This window comes from Gordionus sp. m RMFG-2023, chromosome 1 (genome assembly GCF_954871325.1).
Source record: "Gordionus sp. m RMFG-2023 chromosome 1, tfGorSpeb1-WG-v2, whole genome shotgun sequence".
NCBI lineage: Eukaryota > Metazoa > Nematomorpha > Gordioida > Chordodea > Parachordodidae > Gordionus > Gordionus sp. m RMFG-2023.
Genome location: NC_088775.1, coordinates 48,180,276 through 48,208,177, shown reverse-complemented (window position 1 = coordinate 48,208,177; position 27,902 = coordinate 48,180,276). Strand labels below are relative to the sequence as shown.

Below are 27,902 nucleotides of genomic sequence, written 5' to 3'. Positions count from 1 at the left end.
TTAAAATTTAAGAAAAAATATTTTACTTTTCTTCCTTGAGCTGGTCATTATCATTGGGTTATTTTTCCTTTTACATTTCGTTTTTTTATAAAGTTACTAGAAAAGGTCTCATAAACAATAAAAATAAAGGAGAGCCTAAGCAAGGAGCGGATAAGAAACTCAAAATTTATTTTTTTAAAATTTTTTTTAACGTACAAGGGTAGAGAATTTTTTTCTCTTCCTAATGATGCCTCAAATTAAGCTTTATCTTTATTATTTATTTCGGAAATCAAATTTTAAACCTTATATTATAGCGTGAAGTTAGCCCCCCCCCCCCGATATTCAAAATTTGAGATTTTTCAAATTTTTAAAACGGGATTGATTTGTACCCGATTTGTACCGTTTCAAACTCGATTTGTACTATTACCATTTTCCAGCTATTGACCGTGGCGCCAAAAATAAAAAAACACTCAACATTTATTTTTTTAAAAAATTTTTAACGTACAACGGTAGAGAATTTTTTCTCTTCCTAATGATGCCTCAAATTAAGCTTTATCTTCATTATTTATTTCGAAATGAGTGTTTTTTATTTTTGGCGCCATATCTTTAACGGTCAATAGATGGAAAACGGTAATAGTACAAATTGAGTTTGAAACGGTACAAATCGGGTATAAATCAATCTCGTTTTAAAAATTTGAAAAATCTCAAATTTTGAATATCGGGGGGGGGCTAACTTCACGCTATAATATAAGGTTTAAAATTTGATTTCCGAAATAAATAATAAAGATAAAGCTTAATTTGAGGCATCATTAGGAAGAGAAAAAAATTCTCTACCCTTGTACGTTAAAAAAAATTTTAAAAAAATAAATTTTGAGTGTTTTTTATTTTTGGCGCCATATTTTCAACTGTCAATAGCTGGAAAACGGTGATGATACAAATCGAACTGAAAACGGTGCAAATCATCTATCGACCTATTCACTTTTTATTTTTAAGTTCAAAAGTTGGGGGGCTGTCGTGAAGTTGGCCCCCCATTTTGTTCTTTGAATATCTCAAAAACGGTGATGGTACAAATCGAACTAAAACGGTACAAATCGAACTAAAACGGTACAAATCGATACAAATTGGGTACTAATCACACCAACTGATAAACCATTGAAAATCAAAAATTGTCGGGCCAACTTCACGGACCTTAACTAAACGATTAATTTAATTCAGCAATTGTAATTAAGTAATAAGTTTTAAGGTGGCCTAATTGTTCTTATTTTCAAATTAGGCCTTGCCCAAAACATCAAAGAAATGAATTTACAAACTTGAAATTTTAATGATAAATAAATAAGCTTGCAAAAATAGAAACATATCCAAAACATAATTCTAGAAAATTTCAAATTTTTTAAATATGATTTCAATAATGCGAAAGTTTTGAAACTTTTAAATAAACATTTTTTTTAAAGGAAGGGGTTCTTTTTGGAATGGATTAATTTTCCTATGGCAAATATTATGGAAGGCTAATTTTCCAGGCTAATATAACCCCCTAAGTTAATAATATAAATAGAATTCGAAGTAATTTTAAGTATTTTATAATTTTTTTGATAATATTCAGGAGATTATTCAATCGAAGCCGGAGCCTTGATATTGAGCGATAACGGCGGGGTATGCTGCATAGACGAGTTGGATAAAATGCCCAATGCGCAAAGGTTATCTCTTTTGGAATGTATGGAACAACAGAGCGTTAGTTTAGCTAAAGCAGGTAAATTTATATTCATATATATTAAATTTAATATATTAAATATTAATATTTAGCATAAAATATTAGGATTTAAAAATTTTTTTGCAATTATTCATTACAATTACTTGACCGCAAAATTCACATCATATATCATTTTAAATAAAAATTGGGTTAGCTAATAAATTAACAACCTTAAAATGATTGCTAGATTTTTTATAAATAAATATTTGTATATTTTCTAATGTTCTTAATTTTTTTAAAAGATTTACTATATTAATTCGAAAAAACCAAGGCTCAATTTATATTCTTATAAAATATATTCATTTTTTAAAAAATCAATTTTGTTTTTAGGCATAAATTGTACACTCCCATCTAGAGGTTCCATAATTTCGGCCGCTAATCCTCATGGCTCAGGTCATTATGATAATTCTAAGAGCATTGGGGAAAATTTGAAGTTTGATTTCCCTCGCCCATTCAATTTATAGATTATATAAGAGACCTGCAGGCCCGGGATGGGCTAAAAAATTGTATATTCTAAAAAATTTTGAAAAATTAAAAATATGAGCCAGTCCCATTTTATAAAAGATAAATTTAAATTATTTTCGCTAGAAAATCATATAACTGAGTGTTTCATATTCATTTACTGCTTATATTTTTTATTTCCTTTTGAAACCATTTACAAAATTCAGCTAAAATTACTCTTGTTGAAAATTACGGGCCGGCTAAAGAAATCTCGAGCCGGTTTAAAATTTTTGACTTCTGCAGGTCTCGTGATTATATTATTTAATTATATCGAAAATAACGTTATGCCATCATAGTGTTGTTGATTTAAGTGTTAATTTTGAAATTTTTGAGAAAACAAAAATTTGTTAAATATTGTTTAATAAAACTCAAAAATGATAACAAAGTTCTTAATATAATTGTCTTAACAGTCAATGGATTTATTATCTTATTTATAAGAATTTTAAATTGAATTTTCTCATGTTAAATCGTGTTAGAGTTAGAAGATAAACCAGTGTCGATGTTTATAATATTAATCAGTGCTAGGATTGGGCAAAAAGTTACAAATAGCGCTTCGTTACAGGATAAAACTCTTACATAATTCTCCTATGAAGATTTAAAAAAGAATTTCTATAACCGTTATATTTGTTTGTGTAACGTAACTTTTGTTATTCGTAAAATAAAAATATTTACTATTTTTGTAAAATAAAACTAATCTTTCTTAACTAAATATTTTATAATAAAAATATATTAAACTTTAAAAATGGAATGCCTGATTGTATTGTTTAACAAAAAACAAGAAATTCAAAAGCAATAGGTAATTGAATTTCTTCATTTTCACAATCTTCAATAGTTAATAGACCATGGCGCTGTCTTATTTTAACTGGGAGAAATACAATGAAAAAATAGACTTAAATATTTACCTGAAATGGAATTTATATTTACAATGAATTAAATTGAAAATAAAAAGGCCTTTTTTATCATGGGTTTGTTGGAAGGTGTTTTACAAAATGCCGCCCCAGTTTACTATGGGCAGGGGTATATTGCCAAGGGGGGGGGGTTACGGAGACAATTCCCCTAGTATTTTTTTGCCCCCATTTTAAATTTTGCGGAGAGGCTGAGCCACCTCAAAGAATTTTGATATTTTTTTTAAAGTATTATTTGATATATGTTTAAAAATCTTTTTTATATATTTTTTAGACACAGAAGATAGTGAATCAAAAAGTCATATTATTTTTATAGAAAAGTCTTCGCCACTTCTGCTTTATTAAGATATAAAGTGAAGTTCACCATCAACAAGTAATCGTGATAAATAGCTCCATTTTTCGTAGGTTTTGAGCCAACTCTAAAAAGGTTAGACCAAATTTTTAAGAGAAAACGATCATCTTAGCCTCTATCAAAGTTTAAACTTAAAGATAGTTCCACCTTGAAAAAAATTTTCTTGTCTCATGGCTTATCGAATATTTCTGACTGTTAGGATGGAGCCGATTTAACAACACTACAGGCAAGAAACAGTCCAATAACAAAATCTTTTATATGTTTAAAATTTGAAATAGAGGTTATTATTTGTTAGGATTCTTCAATTTATTTTGAAAGAAATAATAAATTGTGATATATTTTTATAAGTTCTTCGATGTTCTTTTGTCAAAGAACTTTTTTTTTTATTGATTGACAGATTTAAAAATAAATAAATCACTGGCAATAAAATATTATATATGCAGCATCTACATGACAGAAAATTCATTAGAGATGAACTCCCTCCAAAATCTACTCCCATCCCCCTAAAAATTTGTGCCCTTCTTTCTCAATATTTGCCTGCCCATTATGCTATAACAACCCCATGATATTACTTTAAAAAATCAACAATTCTAAAACTTTTCAGGCCTCATTATTAATTAGACTTGGAATAACAAATAAATATTAATTGGATATAGTTATAGTTAACTAGTTGTTACTAACCGTATCTAAGCATTTACCACGAGCGTGTAAAACTTCAAACTATTAAAATTGTATATGTGAATTAATGAGAAATAAATTTATATACCCTCCTTTGGAGGGTTACCCCCCCCCCCCCTCCATAAAAATGAAGTCAAATCACTCCTACCCTCCTCTCATATAGACGCGGTATTATAGGTAAATATTTACTGATGTCGCTCGATTCATTAATTAAACTTTTATTTAAAAATATACCATTAAAAAAATTCTAGACTTAATTAAATTAAAAATTAACAATTTATGATATAAGTAAAAAGTATCATACAGTCCTGTCTAATTAATAGCCTTGAAAACGAGGGGTAAAATTATTAGAATATTTTATTTATATGTGTTCGATATATTCTTTATTCAAAAATCAAATTGGCCTAAAAACTTAGATGTGTGATTTGGCAAGAAGCAATAAAAAAAATATTCAAATGAAATGAATATGAAACGATTGCTGGGTTTTGGCAATATATCGATGAAGATATTCCTAATGAAAAATTTCTTAGCAGTGTGATACTTTATCCTGAAATAGCTCAAGTATGGGGCTTTCATCTTGTTATTTTGATCATTGTAGATAATCGAGCTAGTTGAGTAAATAATTTGTCAAATTTAAGGTTCATTATTAATGGATTTTCGATATTGAAATAGATCCATATATCAAAATATGGAAAAGAAATTATCGCAGGTGAATGAAACCTTTTAAAAAAAATACAGCCCAAAGGAAACGGAGAAATGAAAGATTAATGAAAATTTTTAAATTCATATTTATATATTTTTTAATTTGTATAAATATCGGTGGTATTAAATTTGTGACATTATTTTCAAAATATAAATAAATAAAAAATTTATTCTATTCATAATATTAAAAAAAATCGATTTTATATATATCATATTTTTGATATAGAAAAAATCGTAGCTTTCCCACCCCATCCAAATTTTTAAGCAATATACCACTGTAGATGGGCCTTGATAAAATCAGGCATAGAAGAATGGCTGATTATGGCAATGGCAACATATGGGGGGGGGGCAAAAAACGGATTGAAGTACATGAAGAGGACTACACGAAGGATTCGTTCTGTATGTTTATTTATCCCAGTAATGTGCGCGGTTATAGAGAGATGCGCGGAAGACTTCCATGGGGGCTATTATAGACTGATGACCGTGTGACTAACAACGAGGAAGAACTGAAGGATAAAATTATTGGATAGAAGATGGCTATGGACGCAAAAGGCTAAAAATGAATACAGAAAAGACAAAGATAATGATTGGTCGAGTTACTTTACATGTAGGAATACGGCATTTGGCCTTGTGATGGAAAAGGAGGATAGACATTCAATCTCGGAGGATATTGGTAAAGGATAATCTTTGTAAAAAGTGAGATTCTTATGTTATTGTAAGTTAAAGCCAGATAATTATGTTGTTGTTGCAAGGATCAGATATGCGGAGGAAAAGTTTCGAACGATGTCGTCTATTCTAAGAAATAAAAAGTCTCTAAAGTTGAAAGGGAAAAGCTTACGTAAGCTATCTGAGAAGTTGTATAGTCGATGGTTCAATCACTGGCAATGAAAATGGCACGTGAAGCTAAATTCGAAAAAAAGGAGATGAGAATGATTAGATGGTAGTGTGGGGTATGTATGAGGGAGTGAGGGAGAAAAACAAACAATGATTACAAGAAAATTGGAATAGAACGTTGGAACGGTGGGAGAAAAATACTGAGGTTATTTGAGCATGTTGGGCGAAAGTTGATTAGATAAAAGATGCACCTTGAAAGTAAAGAGATCAATCGAGGAAGACCCAAAAGGACAGAGATGAAAGTGATAACGGATGACATGATAAAAATGGATCCTACATATAGCGATGTCCAGTACAGTGAAAAATGAAGAAAGGGAATCAAAAGGGAAGCTGGCTGAAATGCGCTATTAAACGGAAAAGAAAACAATAAATTACGAATAAACTTGTTTCGTTTATATGCTTTTTTATTTTAAATTTTAGAAAGAAATGAATATTAATTTCAAGAAAACAATAAATTACGAATAAACTTGTTTCGTTTATATGCTTTTTTATTTTAAATTTTAGAAAGAAATGAATATTAAATTCTTTATTTTTCTATTCAATATATTCTTTTTTTTAATTATGTAACGAAGAGCTTTTGTAACCGTTGCATGTTATAAACAACGGTAACATAACCATTAAACCTTTTTTGAGGTGACGATGGTAACTGTATATTTTTTTTAATAACGATAACTGTTAATTTTTAAGCTTATCAGCGCAATTAATAACCATTATTTTTTGTATATTTGTTTTAAAACATCCTAAAAAGACTACAAATTTCTTATTTTACATTTTTAGTTTTAATTTTACCATAGTGATTTTATATTACGAACACAAAAATATTTAAATAAATTATTGAAGAACCACAATTATTTATTTCATATATAGTAAGAAATGACTAAAGTTTATAAATTAATAAAAAAAATTATAAAGTAAATTTAATTGTGAACTCTCATGTTTTTTTTTATTTAAATTAAAATATTCTCTGTTGTATTTAATAATTTATCACATCACATAATTTTTATTGCGTTATCATGCCTAACGGTATATTAGAATGAGTGCGTCTCTCCTGTCAAGATTCGATTTGATATTCGTTATGACTGATCGGGCTAATCAGGAAATGGACGCAATGCTCTCTGAACATGTGATAGCCTTGCATAGCGAATTCAGCCATAAAAATTTAATTCAATCCGCAAAAAATCACGGGGATCTTCAGATTAAGACTACTTCCTATTTTAGCAACGTATTCAAAGTTTTATATCATATAAATATATTTAATATTTTTTGTCATGTTATAAATTAAAACCTTTAAGGGATCAATTTGACCCGATTCGTATGAAAAAAGGCATTTTCCCGACCTAACCCCAAATTTTTTTTTAAGAAAAATTCAACCCAACATAACATTAATTCTATACGAAAATAAAAGTTAATCATAATTTTCTGACCCAAACTGGTCCGATCGGTAGGTTGGGTATTCTGATAGAATCGGGTTTTGAAGATCTCTTATTAGTGGTGTAACTTGGCGGGGAGTTACCATTTTTTATATACTATCAAAAAATATGATAATATATAAAATTGACTTTTACAAATATGAATATATATATATTTTTTTTAAATATTTTATGATTGAATTATCATAATATTTATTTAATATCCATAAAAAGTATGTATTAATTTTTTTCACTATGACTTAAATTGATCCTCAATTTTTAACTGCATCTTATAGTATTGAGCCATATTCCTATTTTGTATGCAAAATGTCCAAATAACCAATTTGTAGATTTTCGATTTAATTGCATTTATTTAATTAATTTAAGCATAATAGCACCACCTACCCTTAAGTAGTTTGATGGAAACCCATTATTACCATATAAATTTTAAAATGACCAAATTTAGGTTTTAGTTTTATATATTATTTTATAGAATTTTGGCATTTGTATTTTAAAGCATTACTATTGTTATAGCCTTTATTTTATAGATTTTGTATTATCTTGGAATGCAAGTATTTGCAAAGTTGTTCAAATCTATTTTTTATATTATTTTTTAGATGTGAGGGATTGTAAATCATTTAACTAATAATATCCATATGCTGTCGCTTTACAAATTCATGGTATATTCTAATTCGTTTATCAATATCATAATTTTACAATATTTGTTTGCTCTGACCTCATATTTTTTATTGTACGTTGATAATATAAATATTACTTTAATTTTCTTTAGAAAAAATTTAAATGGTCCTCACCAGAAACCCTGTCCGTTCCTTTTTTACTTATAATATTCTCCTAAATGAATCAGCCTGTGATATAGATAAGTGCAAAATCATTCTTAAAGGTGACCATAGAGCTAATTTGGAACCTATTCATATGCACCATTCTAAAGAACATGAATTCCTACTTATAAAAAAATTGATGCTTATTTTCCCATCAATATCAAAATCTAACCATAATATTTTCTATTTAGCAGGCATTGAATTCTATGATCAGGGTTAAAAAATGGATAAAAACACATTAATAAAATTTTTTTACAGTGTTATGATTTTTATATATTATTCATAGATACTTATAATAAAAATTAATTTATTTCATCTATTTTATAAATAAACAATATATTAACTTAAGTGATGGCAAAAATTGTAATAAATAATATTCATAATTATTAATTAAAATCATATTCAATGCTGTTGCTTCAATAAAAATAATATAAATTTTTTTTATATAACCGCCTTGAATCTTTATAAACCTTTAAAATTAGGTGAACAGAATCGAACCTTTATACATTTTTTTTAAGAACCTTAACCATTATGAATCTTTATATATTGAACCGTAACCAAACTAAACCGTTATAAATAAATGTTCGAGTCCCTGCATATTACAGAAATATTATTAAACTATATAATAGAATTTAAATTATTGCTCTAATATAATTATTTCTCGAGATATTTAAAAATAAATGAGGCATTTTTCTCCGCTTTAAACTCCCACATCTTAGCGGTAAGCAGTGTTTAGAGGTAGATTTTCATTTTATAAGGAAATGTTATGTCTTTATCATACAGAGTGGATATTTTCAAAAAAAATCCATTTTGTTTAAAAGCACTTAGTTCATTGGTAAACCTTACTTGTTTACCACACATTTATATCTAAACAAATAATACTTTCCCGCAAAATTAAAAATCATATAGGATTTGGAGCCAAATGTAACGATTAACGATAAGAATATAGCTCAATTTCGAGAATCTTACATTGTCAAAAAGAAATCCCTTTTGCCGACTGTTCTGCTTAAAAAATACTTGAAATATGCTAAAACATATGTGACGAACGTCGAATTAATGCCCGGGGCCAAAAGTTTAATCAGAGAGTTTTACCTCGAACTGAGGACTAAAAGCTGCGATATGTTGGGAATACCCATCACCATTAGGCAATTGGAATCGCTGATTAGACTCACCGAAGTTCATTTATTCAAAATTCAAAAAAGGAAATTATTTTTATTATAACAGAATTATGAAAGTATGAGTTAATTAAAATAGAGGATAAATCATTGATTAAATTTTTTTATATTTAATACACATAAATATACAGAATCTTAACCCTCCATCTTAATTCATAAATATCATTTTAAGATAATAAAAATTTTCCTCGTTAATGTATATAATATTTTACTATAAAATATAATTTAAAAGAAAAACTAGTAAAAATTAATAACTTTTTTAATTAAAGGCTATATTTCAAAACTTATTAAAATTTAATATTTACAAGACCTTCAATAAGTGGTCGTAAAGACCTCCGATAAAATTATGAAATAAACCCACCTAATAGTGCCCCCCCCCCCCAGAAAAATCCTGAATATGCCTATGTAAATATACATTTTTTAAATACTAATTTCTATTTTACTGATTATTTTTACACATAAAGGCCAGAGCTAAATTAGATTTAAGGGGAAAAGCCGATGAAAAAGATGCCATCGATATAATCAACATCATGAAACACAGTATGTGGGGAGCTAACAGGCCCATGACTGTGATGGAAAACAAGGTCGAATTCTATAACAGCATAACGAATATTAATAATTCTTGTGGAAAGAGTTATAAGGCTCAGGTAAATGTTGTAATTAATAATTATTCTGAGGCGTAACAGCAATATCAGCCTAGAAAATTTTTGCCCCGCCCCGTTATTTAATATCAAGATTTATTTAGAGCAGAGATGCAGCCTAGTATCGGTCTATGTTCTTGGTTTCTTTCATCTATATCATGTTTATTGGCCGATACCTATCTTCTAAAATTTAGTTGATTCTTTTTAAATCAATTTTGCTATAAATTTTTATTTTTATAAAAATGGTCGGGGTTTGTGAAAATTATTTTTTATTAAATAAAATAACTTGTCTCTCGCGCTTCTCTATATTTTTAGATTGGTATTTTATTTTTTTAAAATTCTTGTATATTTCATTCTCTTCTAAAAAAAAATTCAAAACTAAATATCTCACAACAAAAGAGCAGACCTTGTCTCTACGCCTTGGTCGAAAGACCAATCTTTGGTATGTGATTATACCTTATAGATTCGTTTGCGAAATCTATCGCACAATATGAATGCATTGCGGTTGTTGAAATCCAAAGGCAACACATATTCACAATTAGAAAGCGTATTTTTTTACCCTTTGTTACTACCACATTAGAAAACTTCTGGGAAGAAGCGATCTTCTTAAAAACTTTAATAAAAAGTCATCACTGGAGATCCCAACGAAAATTTACCTAGGAAGATACCTCTCGAGATATGCAGATTCAATATTATCTCCGTTCTCAGCTCTATGACAGACAATATTTACAATATATCTATTTATTCCTCCCGCCCCCTCCCCCTTCTTGTTTTTAATATTTTAGTTCATATAATTTTTAATATATTATTTTTTAAAAAATATTCCGATTCTATTAGTTTTAATATATCTTTATTAAACAAGTGATTATTTGAAATTTAAAATAAATATTTTAAAAAATATATAATGATGAAATATTACTAAAATTATGAATTTAAGATTTTTCTTTCTTTTTTTCTATTTCGGTACACCTCCAATTAAAACTCAATTATTTAAATATAACTTTCTTTGCATCAGAATGGTTGCAAATAATATATGAATTTTCAGAAAGGAAAACTAGAATCAACTAGAAAGAATAATATATGTTTGAGATAAATATTCGAAACCTTTTGGCCGCGATTCTTTAATTTAAAGCTATATTTGTTCGATGCCAGCTGTGGTGTTTAATAATATATATCAGAGACCTGCACGTATTTTAATTTTTTTAATATACCCTTTCCGGGCCGCCTAAAATTTTTTTTAAAAAAAATATCCGAGCCGGGCTGGGCCGTATATTTTAAAAGCAAATATTTGAAATCGCCATTATTAGCTATAAGAATCAAAAATAAATAATATTTTGAAAAAATTGGGACCAAGGCGGGCCGAAGAAAATTTTTGAAAAAAAAATCCAGGCCGAGCTAATGGTACCTCTGCAGATCTTTGATATCTATGTCACGCTGTGACACTCACACTGTGACAGTCGCACTTTCATAATTTATAATATATACATTTAAAAAATCGTTAATTTTGAAAAGTGTCTGTGGCCCAATCGGTAAGAGCGTCGTTTACAAATCTAATGGACTTAGTTTCGAATCCCAGCAAAAAAATTTTGTCTTAATCTGGCTAAATATTTTTTTTTCTTAATCTGGCAAAATTAATCAAATAGATACGATTCAAAGTTTGTAGCTACTTTAAAATTCAAATTAAATAGGTATTCTTATCAGAGACCTGCAGAGGTACCATTTGTACGTCCCAGCCCGGATTTTTTTTCAAAAATTTTTTACGGCCCGGCCCGAGTTTAAAAAATTTTAGGCCCGGCCCGGATATTTAAAAAAAAAATTTGGGGGCCCGGCTCGGAATTTTTTTAAATTATATTCGATCTGGTATATACATAAAATTCATTATTTCGTATTTTATCATATTTTTCGGCGATTATTATCATTTAATAAGCAAGTATATTATGCTGATGTTGTTAAACGGTTCTCAATATTTTCGCCAGAAAAATATTGACTAAGCCTCGAAATTTCGATACTATATGTCTAAACCTTTGCTCCTTCTATGAGCAAAATTTTCAGGCTTGCATAATATTTTTCTGGATAAAAAACTGAGTTGGCCGTTTTTAAAAATCGGCTCGAGCCGTTTAACAACACTATATTATTTATTTTTTTATTCTTAACAGATATTTAGTATATTACAAATTGATACTATAAAAAATTTGTGTAGATAATATTTTGAGAATACTATGTATTTATAAAAAAGTAAAAATGATATTTTAATTAATAATATAACATATATTATATAATAATGTATTTAATCCTTTGCGTATTTATTCCATGGCAGGAAAACTATAATTTTATTATGTAATAGATACTATGAGTGTTAGCTAGTGTTAACTTTCACCAAACATTATATTAATCATAACTATATATAATCATTATAACCATATATAATTGACGAATATAATAATTCATGTTGTATAAATTTTTTAAAAAAATACGGCCCGGCCCGGGTATTTTTAAAAATTTAAAATACGACCCGGCCCTGGTACCCGGGCTTAGGGACGGGCCTGCAGGTCTCTGATTCTTATATTTTTAAAAAAATATTCGTCCAATAAAAATCACCATAGAATCATATCTTATCAATCATTCATTCATCTTCCATTACCATCTTATAAATCATCATATATATATATATATACTAGAACTAACTTAAATATCTATAATATATATAAAAGCCGTCACACTCTCAGTGTCAGAGTCACATCACAAAAATCGTGAATTTTGAAAAGTGTCTATGGCCTAATCGGTAAGAGCGTCGATTAAAAATCTGATAGGCTTAGGTTCGAATCTCAACAATAATTTTTTTTCTTAATCCAACTTGATGGTTCCGTCCTTTGAGATGTTAACTAAATTCCCATTGGACCTGAAAATGTTGTGATTTGCAGATCTGGTGGTAAATGCATGGGAAAATAAAAGTGGCAGACGCATATCATTTATAAATGGATTCTTTGGCAGAGGTAAAATCCATTATGATCTGCTGTTTCTGATGTCATCCTGATTAGAGGTTTTCAATGGGCAAGTTTTGGTACACCTGCTTGCTCACTTATTTAAAAATTTTGTTTAACTTGCCTGTCCAATGTATAAAAATTATTATATAGGTTGATTTGGCTTTTTATGTATTATTTTAATGTTTTTTACTTAAATTTATAAATTATATAATAAAAAATTAACATCTAATAATATCTATCTATAATCTATAATAATAATATATATAAAAGCCGTGTCACTATCACAGTGTCACAATTTATAATATATATTTAAACACGATTTTTTAAAAGCATCTTTGGCCTAATCGGCAAGAGGCTCGTTCACAAATTTGAAGGTTATGGGGTTCGAATCCCAGTAAAGATTTTTTTTTATTTAATCTGGCAAAATTAATTAAATAGAAGATAAAATAATTAAGTGTTACATATTCACATACGATTCAAAATTTGTTGCTATTTTAAAATTTAAACTATTAAATAGTATTCTTATATTTTAAAATTTTTCACAACGTAATAGTCAATAGTATTTTTAAGCATCATACCATATCAAACACTTATTCATCAAAGCATCCATTAAAAAATATCTAACATTACCATCTTATACATCATAAACATATATCTATCTATCTATAATAATATACATAAAAGCGGTGTGATAGTCACAGTGTCACAATTTATCATATATATTTAAAAAGTCCTCAAGTTTGAAAAACGTCTGTGGCCTAGTCGGCAAAGTGTCGCTTACGAATCTAATGGCTTTGGGTTCGAATCCCAGCATGCATTTTTTTGTTAATCCAACTTTGTGTACCTTTTTTAAATTAATTTCCTTATTTTTTTTAATTTTTATTATTTATGTAAATAAAAAATTTAATTTTGCTGAGGGTTTTGTATATTGTTATCATGGAAACAGATTTCGGATTTGGACTTATTAAGAATGAGTCTTCTAAAATTGGTTTCAAGAAATTGAAAACCAATTATTTTAGGAAGAGCATCACAGATTATTCCATCATCAAGATACCAAATATTTATATCCAAATCAAATTAGATTTAAGATAATGAATACCAAGGAAATATAAACTAGGACGTTTTCCCCTTACTGAATCCTTTAGTCAGAATCTTTGACATGTGGGCTGAATAAAGGAGTTTTAATGTTGTATGTCTCTAGGAATTTTGAATAAACAGGAAATTTGGGATAAAAACAATTTATGAAATGTTCACAAAATTTGCTATTGAAAACATTTTTAAAGTCTACTTTGATAATAGCCATGTTAGAAGGAGGATTTTGGACTACAAATGGCATGCGAAGCTATGCCTTCTCCCTTAACACCAAATCCTAATTGAATACTTAATAAGTTAAGACACTGGGTTTTGACCCATGGCAATTATTTTTGCAAATAATCTTCTAAATAGCCCATTGCAATGGGGTGGACACCACCACAGTATTTGTGAGATAATCAGGTGCCCTCTTAATTGATTCGAATCTATGATGGCAGATCTTTTTTTAAAAGAGTATTTAGGAAGGTTTTAAAAGCTTTTAAATGATATTTTGAGAAGAATGTAGATTTTAAACGGAGTGAGAAAGCAAAAGCCATTGCGCCTGGATGTGGAAAATTTCTTAAAAGAAATTATAAATATCATAACTCACAAATCATATTTTTTTTAGTCCATATTTTTCATAATATATTTGGTCTTTTCTCTAAAAATTTATAGAAATCTTGTAAGGATGAATACGGATCATCTATTCCTCTCATTTGACTATTATTCTGATTACCCGTCATTCTTGACGGGCTATCAGCTATTATATATATATAATGAAATAAAATAGAAAATATATATAATAATAAATCGTTTATATATCTATTACCATAGAATGTATCCTTAAACCAAAATAACAAAATACAATTTATTTAAAGTTAATACATTACAGTTTTCCTCATTGAATTCATCATGATAACGTAATGGGGGTTTCGAAACTCTTTTTTTAAGAGTTGTATTTTCATTTTGTTTTGCATCTTCCAAATCTTCAGTCATTGTTGTGGATATTTCCTTAGCTTGTACATAAGCATCCCTCAGTTGGTCGGCATGCTTGTTTTTTTTATAATACCCTCAGACTCGACATCATACAATATCGCACTTTTGCGTTGAACCACTGTCCCTTCATGCCATCCCGCAGTCCTTTCGTTTTTCTACCCATATCTTTTTCTTCTCTTCAAATTCACGTGGTTCAACGTTCCTATCTTTTTAATATTTTTATTTCTATAATGCTTTTTCAGTCTTTTCCATCGTAGATAGTTTACATTGATCTAGCATGGTCCTGAGCAGCCTTCCAAACATCATTTCGGCAGTGGATTTACTGGTTGTATATTTTGGTGAGTAATTAAAATATTCTCTAAATTTAACTGGTCCGGAGTTCCACATCTCCTTCCAGCTTATAAACGCGTCTTTATCGCAAGTATATCAGCCAAACCATTCGATTTGGGGCTATAAGAGGCTTATCTAAAATTATGTTGTTTTTAAAAAGAAATGTTTTTAATTTAGATCTAGTAAACTGAGTACCGTTTTCTGAGACAATGTCGAGAGGTAACCCAAATCTAGCGATCTCGCCGAATTAATATGAGTTAAAATTGCAACTTCAACCCATTTGGTGAAAGCGTATACGCAAATTAACCTATACTCTCCAAATACGGGGCCTAAGGTCGGGTAGGAATGTTCTAATGGCATAACGGCACTTCTCTGGATCCCGGCCTTCCTTCCTGACAACTCTTGCATCTTTTAACAAACTCTTCAACATCACGATCAAGATTCGTCCACAAAACATAGTATCTACATAATGATTTTATCACCACTATCCCAGGATGTCCTTGATGAATAAAATTTAAAACCTCCTTCTTTAGATTATCGGGAATGATAATTCTATCTTTATAAATTACTAATCCTTCTTCGAACAAAATATCTTTAATTAAAATAAATTTTTTAGAATCTCCGAATAATTATTTATATTATCTATATACCAATTATTTTAAATTAATTTAATAAACTCTTTCAGATAGATATCATTGCTCGTTTCACTTACGACTTTACTGCTAGTGAAAGATAAATCTTCTATTAAATTAATTTTTAATTATCTGATTTCATCTTCGAATTTTTTTCTAACTTCATTGGTTTTTGTTCTCTCTACCCCCAAACGGGATAGAGCGTCGGCGCATATGTTTTAATTACCAGGTCTATGAATTATCTCATAGTCATAATTTAACAGATTCGTCGCCCACCGTATTAAACGGTTTTGTTATTTTATTTAGGTTTCTTTTTTCACCTAAGATATATTTTAAAGGTTTATGATCCGTAACCAAAATAAAATGTCTTCCATAAATATATGATGAAACTTCTCGTAGCGAACATAATCGCCGATGGCTCCCGATCAATGGTGGCGTAATTCTTTTTAACCGCTGAAAGTGTCATCGATGCGTAAGCAATCGGTTTCTCCTCGCCAGTTAGAAATCTTTGCAATTAAAGCTTCTAGACCATCTTCGGAAGCGTCACAAAAAATCACGACAGGGATATAGACTGAATAAGGAATTATTGTATCTTTTGATAATATATTTTTAACTTTATTAAATATTTCATTTTCTTGAGCTGACCAAAACCAACTAACATTTTTTACTCGTTAGTCGGTCTAAAGGCCCACAAATGGAATGTAAATATTTTAGAAACGACTCATGGTAATTCATCATTCCAAGAAACGAACGTTTCTTTAACGACGGTGTTTTACAATTTTTTATGGCACTAATCTTATCTTCTGTTGGGTGAATTCCGAATTCGTCAATAATATGACATAAATAAGTAGCTGATTTTTCTCCAATTTTAATTTAATCGGTCGTCGTTTTCAGTTAAGCCTTATCAAATTTTCTTAATGATTCTTCTAGATTAACTATATGATCAAAATTATTCTCGCTTGCAATAATTACGTCGTCTAAAAATATACTAATCATAGGAATTCTCTTTAATAGGTTTTGTATAAAGCGTTGAAATATTATCGGACCGCTAGTCAACCCAAATGAGATTCTTTGGTAGCGGTATGAGTCGAAATTACTAAAAAGTCCCTACATTTTGGACTAACTCCGAATTGTAAAAATGCATCTCTTAAATCTATCGTCGAAAATATTTTACCACCCGCTATCCTATTTGTCAGGTCAATGAAAGTTGATAGTAAATCGTTATCTATCGCTAAATATTTGTTGATTGTTAAACAAAAATCTCCTCATATCCGCACGGCTCCGGATTTCTTTAAGATATTAACCGTTGGCGTAGCCCATGTAATTGGAATTGTTGGATCTACCTTTTCGATAATGCCTTCGTCTAAATGTCTGTCCAACAGCTTCAGTGGTTCAACGCAGCGGAAATGGAACTCTTTTTGTTGGTAAAGCTATCGGTAATGCGTTCGGTTGTATGCGGATAACAAACAGCTTGTTGGAATTTTATTTCTCTTAATTTTTTCTTAAAAACTTGAGGAAATTTTGAAGCAATAGTATTTAAAGTGGAAACATTCATGTTTATATTAATAATCCGAACTTCTTCTTGAAGTTTTAAATCAAATTCTTTAAGAAAAGACATTTTAAAAAAGGGAATTCTCACCTTTAACTACCCAAATAGGTTTTGAAATGTTTTTAGTTCAACTTTCACTGTATATTTACCCAGAACTTGATTTTGATATTATTATATCCCACTAATTTATATGATAGTGATGGTTTGCCGCAACTCCAGGCAACTTCATCTATCACATTACACACAGCTCCGGTATCGAATTCCATTGTAAACTGCAAGTCATTTATCTTCGTATCTATGGTAGCTTTGTTAGGAAATGAATGACAGGCGAGGTGTACGTGGTAGAATCATCTGTATGGCATGAGTTCTACAATCTTTGCTATGTGGTTGGTTTTGCCGATATTTGACCGGTCAAATTCAAATAAATGTTTTTACGCCATTATTAAGTTTCTTTTGTATATATATATATATAATATTATAATGAATCTATGTAATATTAAATTTCATAATATTTTTTTAATTCATTCCATAGTTGTTTCGCCCACCGTAGCAGAGTCTTGTTTCGATTCATATTCAATACATTATTTTCTTTAATATTTTTAATCAATCTTAAGTTATGATATACTCTTACCATTTTCCTGTTGTAGAAGTCTTCAATCGATTTCTGTTTTTCATATGAATATTTCCCCAAACTGACCAATTTCTTTCTGAAGAAGAAGTTGAACTAGGAAATGTTAGTAAAATATTAGCTACTTCTCTTAAAGGGCAAGGTGGGCAAAATGCGTTCCACCAACTTGAGGCCGAAATCTGATTGTTTCTTATGGAAGTTACCACTTACCACATATTTTGGCTATTAAATATGTCGCTTTTACTTTAGAAATTTATTATATCACTTAAAATATTTTGATTATCACCACCTTGTAAAATATCTAATTCTTGTATTATATTATATGATTCATCAAGTTCAGTACTAGTAAGATGCTCCCCTTGATATTGGGGGTCCAATAAATAAGCATTATTGTTAGCACATGTATTTAGATCATTTTTTCTTTTTTCAAACATAATTTTAATTTTTTTCTTCAGATGGAGAAAATATAGAATCATGGATTGTATTATGTGTTTTTCCAAGCATCTCGTTTTTTACGTGAGCTAAAGTACATTTGTCCCCTTGCACTTTCATTAATGAGGTAGCTAAAATTTGAAGTATATCTAAAAATTTTAAATTTTTCGTTCAAAATATTTCTTCATTTAATATATTTTTGTAATTTCTATAGGACAAATATCACATACAGCTTCTACAACAACTGATGCTTTTGTTACATATTTATATTCGCTTCATGCAATTATTGATGATGCCCATCTTGTTTGGCTAATTATACTTAATGTAGATGGTTAACCATGTTGATTCATATTATGGGAAAATACTGCAGCTAATATGTGTTTATTCTTGAAAAATTTAATAATTTTTTTAATTATTGAAATATGGTAACTGAAGTCGTTCAATCGTGAAAGGATAACTGCAATGTATGCGCTGCACAACCATAACATTGTATATGATTCTAAATAGATTCAGATTTTAGAATTCTAGGCTGCTTTCATGTTAGCGGCATTATCAGTAACTAAAGAATATTATTTTACCGGATTCAATTCATTAATTACATTTTTAAATTCTTGGGTAATATAATATGCCGTATGACGATTTTCCTCACTATTTAAAAATTTGTAGAATACTGGAACAGGCGTCATCACCATATAATTTATAATACTCACGTTTTTTATGTTGCTCCAGCCATCTGATACAATTGATAAGTGAGGAGATTTATCTATTATATCTTCAACTCTCGCCTCCATATCTCCTGACGCTTTGTCTAAAAGATAAGCAGCAAATAGGACGTAATTTTTTAAAGAATTCTTAGATGTAAGGATTTTCAGTGATGTGGAAAAGTAAATTGATCACATATACAGCCTTTGCAAACAATTGATCAATTGGTCAGAGATAATGGAATCAAATTTTTTTGAGTCACAAGACAAAATATTTCGATTTGATAATCATTCTCACTTAATTTCGCCCAATTCTACGTTAGAGCTGCTAGAAGTATTACAAATTACATTTATATGATTTTTTATAGAGGTTGATATTTTGGAATTTGAATAAAATTTTACCTTAATTATGGCAGGGCACATAGTACAGCTGCTCAATAAATGCTTGACCATTCTATCAACGTGGGTAATATAGGACATCTTGCAAAACCTGCATACCGCTTTAACTGATTTACCATCGCATACTTCTTGAAAATGTCTTCAAACTTGATGCTTTGGTTTGACCATAATCCCTAATATATTAAAATTTAACTAAAAAAGATTTTGATTATTGTAAAGTTAATCAATTTTATAATTATCGCCAATTATTTCAATAATTTGGCTTAATATTTTATATAATATAATATGTAACTTTTTACCAGAATTGAATAAATTATTTTGTAAAAAATATAATTAATTTTTATATTCAAATGTAGCAAATGGAAGTAAAATAAATGAGAATCAATATAATTTATACTGGGTGAAATATTAAATAAAATTTAAATTCATTAAAAAATAAACCATGACTTAGCTAAATTATTATATTTATTTATTTTAGTATTAAAAAAAATTATTTTGTTATCGATTCCTTTATGATACGAATATATTTTTAATAAATTATAACTTAATAAGATTGATAAACATGCTTTTAATGCATACTAATTAATTTATAAAATATTTATTCGCCAATAATATTTTAGAGTATTTGACCAGTCAAATACTCCTCCGCTCAATTAACCTACATGCCAACCCTGATCGAAAGCATATGACTTTCTTTTGTATGAAGTTAGGTTTATAACTAGATTTATAATTATTAGGAATATAATATTTATTATGATTGAATTTGTTGGCATTATTACTATTATTATTATTGAATTTATTATCGTTAATATAGTTATTATTCCTAAAATACATGTTGTATTGACCGAAGTTCTTTATCCAACTCAGGTAGCCCTACTCCTAATATATAAATATCTCTTAAAAAATCAACAGGCTATTTAAAATTCCATAATGAGCAAATATTTTTTAATTTGATCGAAAAATCTATAATAGTTTCTCCGCCTCTTTTTAAATTATAAAAATTATTTCTATGTAGGAAATACTAAAGATATCCTTAAATATTTTCTCCAAACGATCAAATAAAGTTATTAAATTAATGCTCTCTAAATTAATTTGGTATTGGAAATTAGTAACAAATCTTTTTTTTATTTTGATCGACAATATTTTTTACTTTGAATATGAGTTCTAAATTATATACATAATATTCAATATTCACTTTTTCTTTGACGAATTCTGGAATATGGAATTGACTAGATGTTGATGCTTCTTCGTTTTTCTTCAGAAATATCTTCATATCAAGTTTTCGTTAGGTATAATTTTAACCTTTTTAATTTAATACGTCTCTTATAAAGTAATCTTCGTCAATGTGGTGTTTATATGAAATAAAATTTTTACAAAATAATTTATGTATTTAATCTATTACCATAAAATGTATCCTTAAACCAAAATAACAAAATACAATTTATTTAAAGTTAATATATTACACCAACCATGCATAAATTAGTTAATTTTGTTTAATAGATTTAATTGAATAGATAATTTTTATATAACTTATTTTACTATTCTGTCATTGTAACCTGGAAAGGTTAAAAATATGGCTAATATTATGTAGCAGTGGTTAATTATATTAAATTTCCCAAATCATTGTGATTTTTAAATATAATTTAAAACCTTTTATTGATGGTTTCTTGCTATCTAAGGGTGATAAATTGCGGATATTTTGAAACGATATTGCTAATCTATAAAAACTGAACCTAAATATAAAAGATTAACATAAAATTTAAATTAAACTTTATCAAGGTTACCTTGTCTCATTCCTCTTAATAACTAAAATGATATAGTTGCTAATATCTAAAACCAAAATATTAATATTTCATATTTACTATACGGAATTTTATTTTGGATCTATGGAAAATGGTCTAGTTGACTCGCATAGCTTAATGAAAACAATTTTGTTAGTGTATTTTTATCTCCAATTACATTATTAGGAATTTACCTTGTCACTAGCTTCGTTTATTTTCTCTCTCTATCGCTTGATTGAATATTAATCTAAATATTTTCACATATACTTAGGATTTTAGATATCGTTCTTTTTTTATTCCATTATTTGCTAACATATGGTACATTTTTTTTAAAAATAATATTTTTTCAAAAAGAACTCATTAGTAGAAAATAGTGAATTATTTTCTAAAGAAATGTATTTAGAAGTTTTCATAATATTTCTATAACTTATTATGATATTCTCCAAGCATATATACTTAGAATTTATATAACAAGAAATTTGCTGCCTATAGAAAACCGTTCTAATTTTGGAAGTTATTTAATTTTTAACTTCCTCTATATTTTCTTCCTTTCAATATTTTAATTGAATGTTTATATCGATAAAGTTTCAATCTTTTAACATTAAAAAAAATTAAAACGATATTCTTAACCCCGTTTCCCTTCTTATTCCCATTCTCTTTTTTTACGATCCTGACCATCGCTCTTTGTGCTATCTATTCTCCTCATATCGTCCGTTTTATTTTTATCCAGGTCGTCTTGGTTTTTCCTCGAAGCCTTAATTTCCTTCCTCCATCAACGTGCATCTCTACCATGAATACCCTAACCACCCCAGTCTATTTCTTCTCATCACCACTCCAATCACTTCTATAAAATATTTCCTTATTTGCATTTTTCTTATATTTTCCATCATTTTATATACTTTTTTTAAAATGATTTTGCTCAGATTTAGGAGATTTTTCATAGTTAGTAATTACTTTTTGTCCAATTTACAAATTTTGCATACACTTACCTCATCTTGCGTTGTTTAAATGTCGTTTCATTTCTAATTTCGAAAAATCTTGTTGGAAATATTTCAATATGATATTTTTAAGGAATAAAGTATTCAAGTTTTGAAGTATATATGAATAAAATATATAAATATGAATAAGGATTGTGTAAATATAGTTTATACCGTATTATTTAAAAAAAATTCTATTTTTGTGGGTCCCTTTATATTTAAGGAAAACATCTGACTGCATCATAATGGTTAAACGGTTCTGTGTGCGTCCTTGGTTGGTTCCTCTTATGTATACGTTTTTTATACATTTAAAAATTACAAATAACTGTCAAGTATCACAATCAAGTTGAACGGTATTCATGAAATCTTATCATCTAATCTAAAATTCTTGTGTAAAAATTTATTGTGATAAAAATATTAGGGTGAAAAAGAAAGTAAAGAGACTTGATTTCTAGCAATTTATTTACTAATTTTAAAACAAAATTAAATTATCTTTTTTAAGCCAAAAAAATTTATCGAAATTTTACGGGAATTGTCAAAACAACGACAAGATGGTGATATATATTCAACTCGAGAATTATTGCAGATAATTAAAGTTCAACCAAAATTTTAAATTATTAATAATAATGTTTAAAAATAATTTCAAAAATATTAAACATTTCCCCCAAATAATTCATTATCATTTACAGGATTATCACATCAGATCGAAGAATCCTCTAGATTTCATTCAATCACTCAATTTTCAAGGCTTCCTCGTTGATCGCGGTAGCTCTAATTACAAATTGACAAAAGTTGAATTCAATGGATAAGAATATATGTACAGCTTACAGGTTTATAAAAATATTTATCTAAAATAATATATAAACCTTTACATTATATTTTAATATAAAACTAACCCATTTCTGTTTATAATGTTAAAATATTACTAAAAAATCACCATTAATTATGCCTAACTAGTAGTGATTGTACATTTGCAGATCAAGTAGAACACACAAACATATCATTATTAGTTATCACTTTTCCACCACTCTCCAAGATCCCTATTAAATTGAAATTTTTTTTAAAAAAAGAAATTTAATGAATATTTTCACAGATATCTTAACTTAGCAAATTTTTGTTCAGGTAAAAATAAGGGTCCGTTCGCGTAAATAATAATCTCGGTTTTATTTGAATCTTTAAAATCCTATTCCAACTCTTTAAACTTGTTAGATAGAGAACACATTTATTATTGCATAAAATATTCCTAAATTAAAACAAATGAACAGAATTTAATAAGGATAATTGATTATTCCATAAATACTATTCAGCCCTATAAAATTAAAATTTTAAATATTCTCTCTGTCAAATTATATCTAGTTGGAGGTAAGAAATTGTACCAAGCACTGCCAAAAATAACAATGGTCAATGTAGGGATTCGGTTGGGATGTGCTCGTATTGATTGGGAAATTTTAGAATATATATATGAGAATATCATAATAAACATAATTTTATTTTTTATATGGAATCTGGTATAATAAAATTAAATATATTTTATTCTTTGTTTTTAACTTAAAAGATGTCGATTTTTATATATCTAATATATCATCAGACAGTAAAATATATACTTTTTAAATCAATTGAACATAATATAATATGATATGAAATTAACGCCTCAGACAGTAAAATATAAACATTTAAATATTATTTACACTCATGTAACTAATTCAAAAATATCTAGAAATGGTTACTATAAAATCAAATATTTATTTATAATTATATATATAGATTAATCTTTATATTACTTAAATTACATTTTTATTTTCAAAGATAAATTACATTTTTTCTATCTCTCAACAAAAACAATTTCTCTTTATATATCTTCTTTTTTTTAAACAATAATAAAAAAAAATAACTAATACAAATTGATGTAATAAAAAAAATGTTAATATAAAATTTTCACCGATTAAATTTAAATACAAATTGATATATAAAAAAAATATTGCCAAAATAAATAATAAAATAACATCGATCAACATATTCAACAACATAAATTATGATTAATCCTAATTTAGTCATTTGCCAATTATTTATATTTTGCTATAATACCAATCATGTTTTTATTTATTACCTAATTTATATACTTTCTTCTATAGGTTATAACGCTACTTTTAAAAGCAGGGCCTTTCTTTCCTCTACCGCTAATTTTCAATAACAAAAAAATACACTCGCTAATTTCCCCAAAAAAATGGCGCGCTGTCATCAGTTTCAAAAAAGTGGCATTCTAATAGTTATTTGAAAATTATCTAATTAATATATTTTATTTATTATTATTACGTTTTAATAACAATATAATTTCTGTTTCAAGTTTTTATCGGCTACCACTAAATATAAATTTATTATTTTTTGGTATAAAAATGTAAATTGTTGATTTTCTTTATATTCATATTATTATTCAAAGAAAGCATTCATGGAATCACCTGTATTATTGAAGCCTATCTTTTTTACCTGGGAATCAGATTTTATAATTTTTCAATATATCTATTCAGTATTTTATAAAATTGTATAAATATATATAATTTATATGTTTTAATTTTTTTGTTTTGTACAAAACTTCTCAAATTTTGGAAAAGGATAAGTCACATTCTTTGCAATATTATATATATATATATATATATATTAATCTTTAGGGGTGTATTGTAATGCATAAGCCCCTCGCTAATTTTTTTATTTTTAGCCTCTTTTTCAAATTTTAAAGAGAGGCTAAGTGCCCCCCCCCCCTCCTCTAAAAATTGTAATATTTTTCAAAAGTGTTAAATTTGAATCCCTTTATTTATTGTTATAAAAATTTTGTTTTTTAATTTATTTTATACTCACAAAGAAAATAGAGGAGCAAAAAGTTTTATTTTTTAATATTTTTGTTATCTTTATTTTTTAGTAAATTTTTATAAGCCACCACCGTTTCTACTTACTTTAAAGTATAGAGTTAGGTTCACCTTTAACACATAGGTGTGATAAATAGCTTCATTTTTGCAGGTTACTAGATAGACCCAAATAAAAATCGGGATAATTTGTGATGAAGTTTATCCTTAAATGATTTTGTTGCATAAGATCGTAATATTGGCCAATATACTATTACTTCCTAATGGCAGGTTTAATAATAGATAAATTGGGCTAATTGCATTAATTCCTCTAGTATAATCTTTTTAAATATTTTATAGCTACTTCTACCTCTTCCTCAGTAAAATTAATAGGAGTAGATCATATATTGATGAAGTTTAAAAAGTACATTCAGATTAGGATAAAAGTGCCTGATAAGTGTTGTCATCAATTGGGCAAAGGTTTCATTAGAGTTCATAAGACAAAGAGCTACCAATAATATCAAAAATCATTTTTTTTGTAATTAGGTTAATTTTAAACTTCAAGGAGTTTTATTAATTATTGAAGATTTGGAATTAAATATTTGAAAGATCAAATGAATTAATGGTTTCTTTAATAAAGTTTAACTGTTATGATTTTGTCAGGTAAGGGTAAATAATGATAGGATAATAAAAAAAAGATAAAGCCAATTGTCTAAATTAAAGGTGGGCGCGGCGGTGGCAAATAAAAAATGTTTGACCCGACCCGCCCGCTCACGAAAAGTAATATCACGCCCGAAAATTCACGGTGTTTTAAATTTTTTAAAACTATTTCTATAATTTTACACTTTTTTGAATTCATTCTATTTATTTCTCTAATTTTATAATCCATATTTATAACAAAAATAAATACAATCTTTAAATCGAAATTTATTTAGAAAAAGAAGAATGTTCATCTTTTTTTTCCGGATTGACTACAGAAAATAACCTTTCACTAGAAGCCGAACTTGCAGCTGACAAAATTTTACTCTATAATTTTCTCAAAAAGGGAAACTAATATTCCTGCTTCCACCTTGCTTCATCAAAATCATCTAGAAATTCTTTAACATTTAGAATATACGTTCTTTTATGAGTGTAGGATGAATTACGAAAGATATAAATGATAGTTGATATTGACCATTTAGAATATACAGTTTTTTATGAGTTTAGGATAAGTAGGAAAGTTATAAATGATAGTTGGCATCGACTTATGCATATCATCTAATTTTATATCATTTTGCATTTTTAAGATTGTTATATATATATATATCATCCTTTTCTTCTTTTATTAAAAACTTAAGTCTTTTGAAATTCGGATTTAGAATTGAGCCTACCTTATGTAGTGGCTGCATAATAATCTTTTAAAAGAAATCTTGTTCTGTATTTTAAGGTTTTGATTATTATTGTATCACGTTCAGAAGGTTAACAAAATTTTACTAATTTTTGTTTACATAGACAAACTTCATTTATTGTGGGACGAGAATCTGCTCTCAGATTATCCGAGCATTCTTTAAATATTAATAAAAATTTATCTAACTCGTGTATGATGCTGATATCAATTGTGGCTAATCTATTTAATTCTTGCTTGCTAAACAAGTGCACCTGTATTTCAGAATATAATTTTAATAAACTCTGTATCATGATATATATAGAGTTCCATCTCGTAATTACATTTTGTTTAAGGGTGTGGCTTAGTTTGCTATTAGCTGTAGATTGTTCGAAATATTGTACTATTTTTTTTACACCATTTATATTTAAGGCTATTTCAGTTAAACAATTGTCAAAAATATAATGCATAATATTATTTAGTATATGGCATATACATGCTAGCGTTTCGTCATCTTTGAATGCACTTATAAGATTTGCTCCGTTATCACTCACAACTACACATTTATTTAAGTAATTTTCTACTTCTGTATATTCTCCTAAAATTGAATTGACAACACTTTTAATATTGACGTTTTTTTTCATCCATTGCCCTTGTGGCCAAAACAAATGTTTTAAAATCCTTAATGATAATATGTACTTTAATGGTTAAAAAACTTAGATTTTTATAGTCATCCGTCCAAATATCCGTGATTATGGACAAGTAATTATTATTTGCTTTTAATCTTAAATTTTATTTCATGGTATATATTTAGACCTATAGTATTCATTAGAGTTTTCCGGTTCACAACTTTTATATTTTGTTATCCATATGTAACACCAACATTTATCTCTTGGCCTAGCTTGTAAAATCTTCCACTTTCTGTTGCATTTAAAGATTGAAAATCTTTACAAATAAAATATAAGTGACATTTCTTTAAAAAGTTTAAACAAAATTTAGCAAAAAGTCTCGCGATAAACAACGCCTAGACATAAAAAGAAAATAGAACTAACGAAATGATACCGGATGTTTTAGTTTATAAATAAAGAACTAAATTAAATAAGAAAATATATAATATAATTATAAAATTGCAAATTTATATTTATAAAAAAACAATTTTAAAAATAAAAATTTTCGTAATTCACGGGAAATTTATGTTCACGCTAGATCACGCCCGGAGAAAATTTTGGGAAGGCCTGTCACGCCCAGTCACGCCTTGGAATTTAAAATTTATTCACACTCACGCCCTGACCGTGACGTCCGCGTAGGGGCTCGAGCCCCCTGAAGCAAAATTTTTTTTTAATGGCTCCTTAATATCCCCTTGAACTAAAAATAAATTGTTTTGATTGCCCCCTGAACGA

General features: G+C 27.9%; 1 protein-coding gene across 3 annotated transcripts in view; it reads left to right on the top strand.

Moving 5' to 3' along the window:
• LOC135931378 (DNA helicase MCM8-like) overlaps positions 1 to 24,519 on the top strand; it is an 89,772-nt gene extending 65,253 nt beyond the window's left edge. For 2 of the 3 annotated variants that reach the window (XM_065468441.1, XM_065468443.1), the window contains 8 exons: positions 1,580 to 1,726; positions 2,057 to 2,159; positions 6,791 to 6,989; positions 8,916 to 9,182; positions 9,646 to 9,828; positions 22,805 to 22,897; positions 22,992 to 23,132; positions 24,435 to 24,519. In XM_065468441.1, coding sequence (XP_065324513.1) covers positions 1,580 to 1,726; positions 2,057 to 2,159; positions 6,791 to 6,989; positions 8,916 to 9,182; positions 9,646 to 9,828; positions 22,805 to 22,897; positions 22,992 to 23,111 — 1,112 coding nt within the window. In that variant the 3' untranslated portion in view covers positions 23,112 to 23,132; positions 24,435 to 24,519. The remainder of the gene's footprint in view (positions 1 to 1,579; positions 1,727 to 2,056; positions 2,160 to 6,790; positions 6,990 to 8,915; positions 9,183 to 9,645; positions 9,829 to 22,804; positions 22,898 to 22,991; positions 23,133 to 24,434) is intronic. The other variant, XM_065468442.1, reaches the window with a different exon arrangement.
• Positions 24,520 to 27,902: the final 3,383 nt, after the last annotated feature.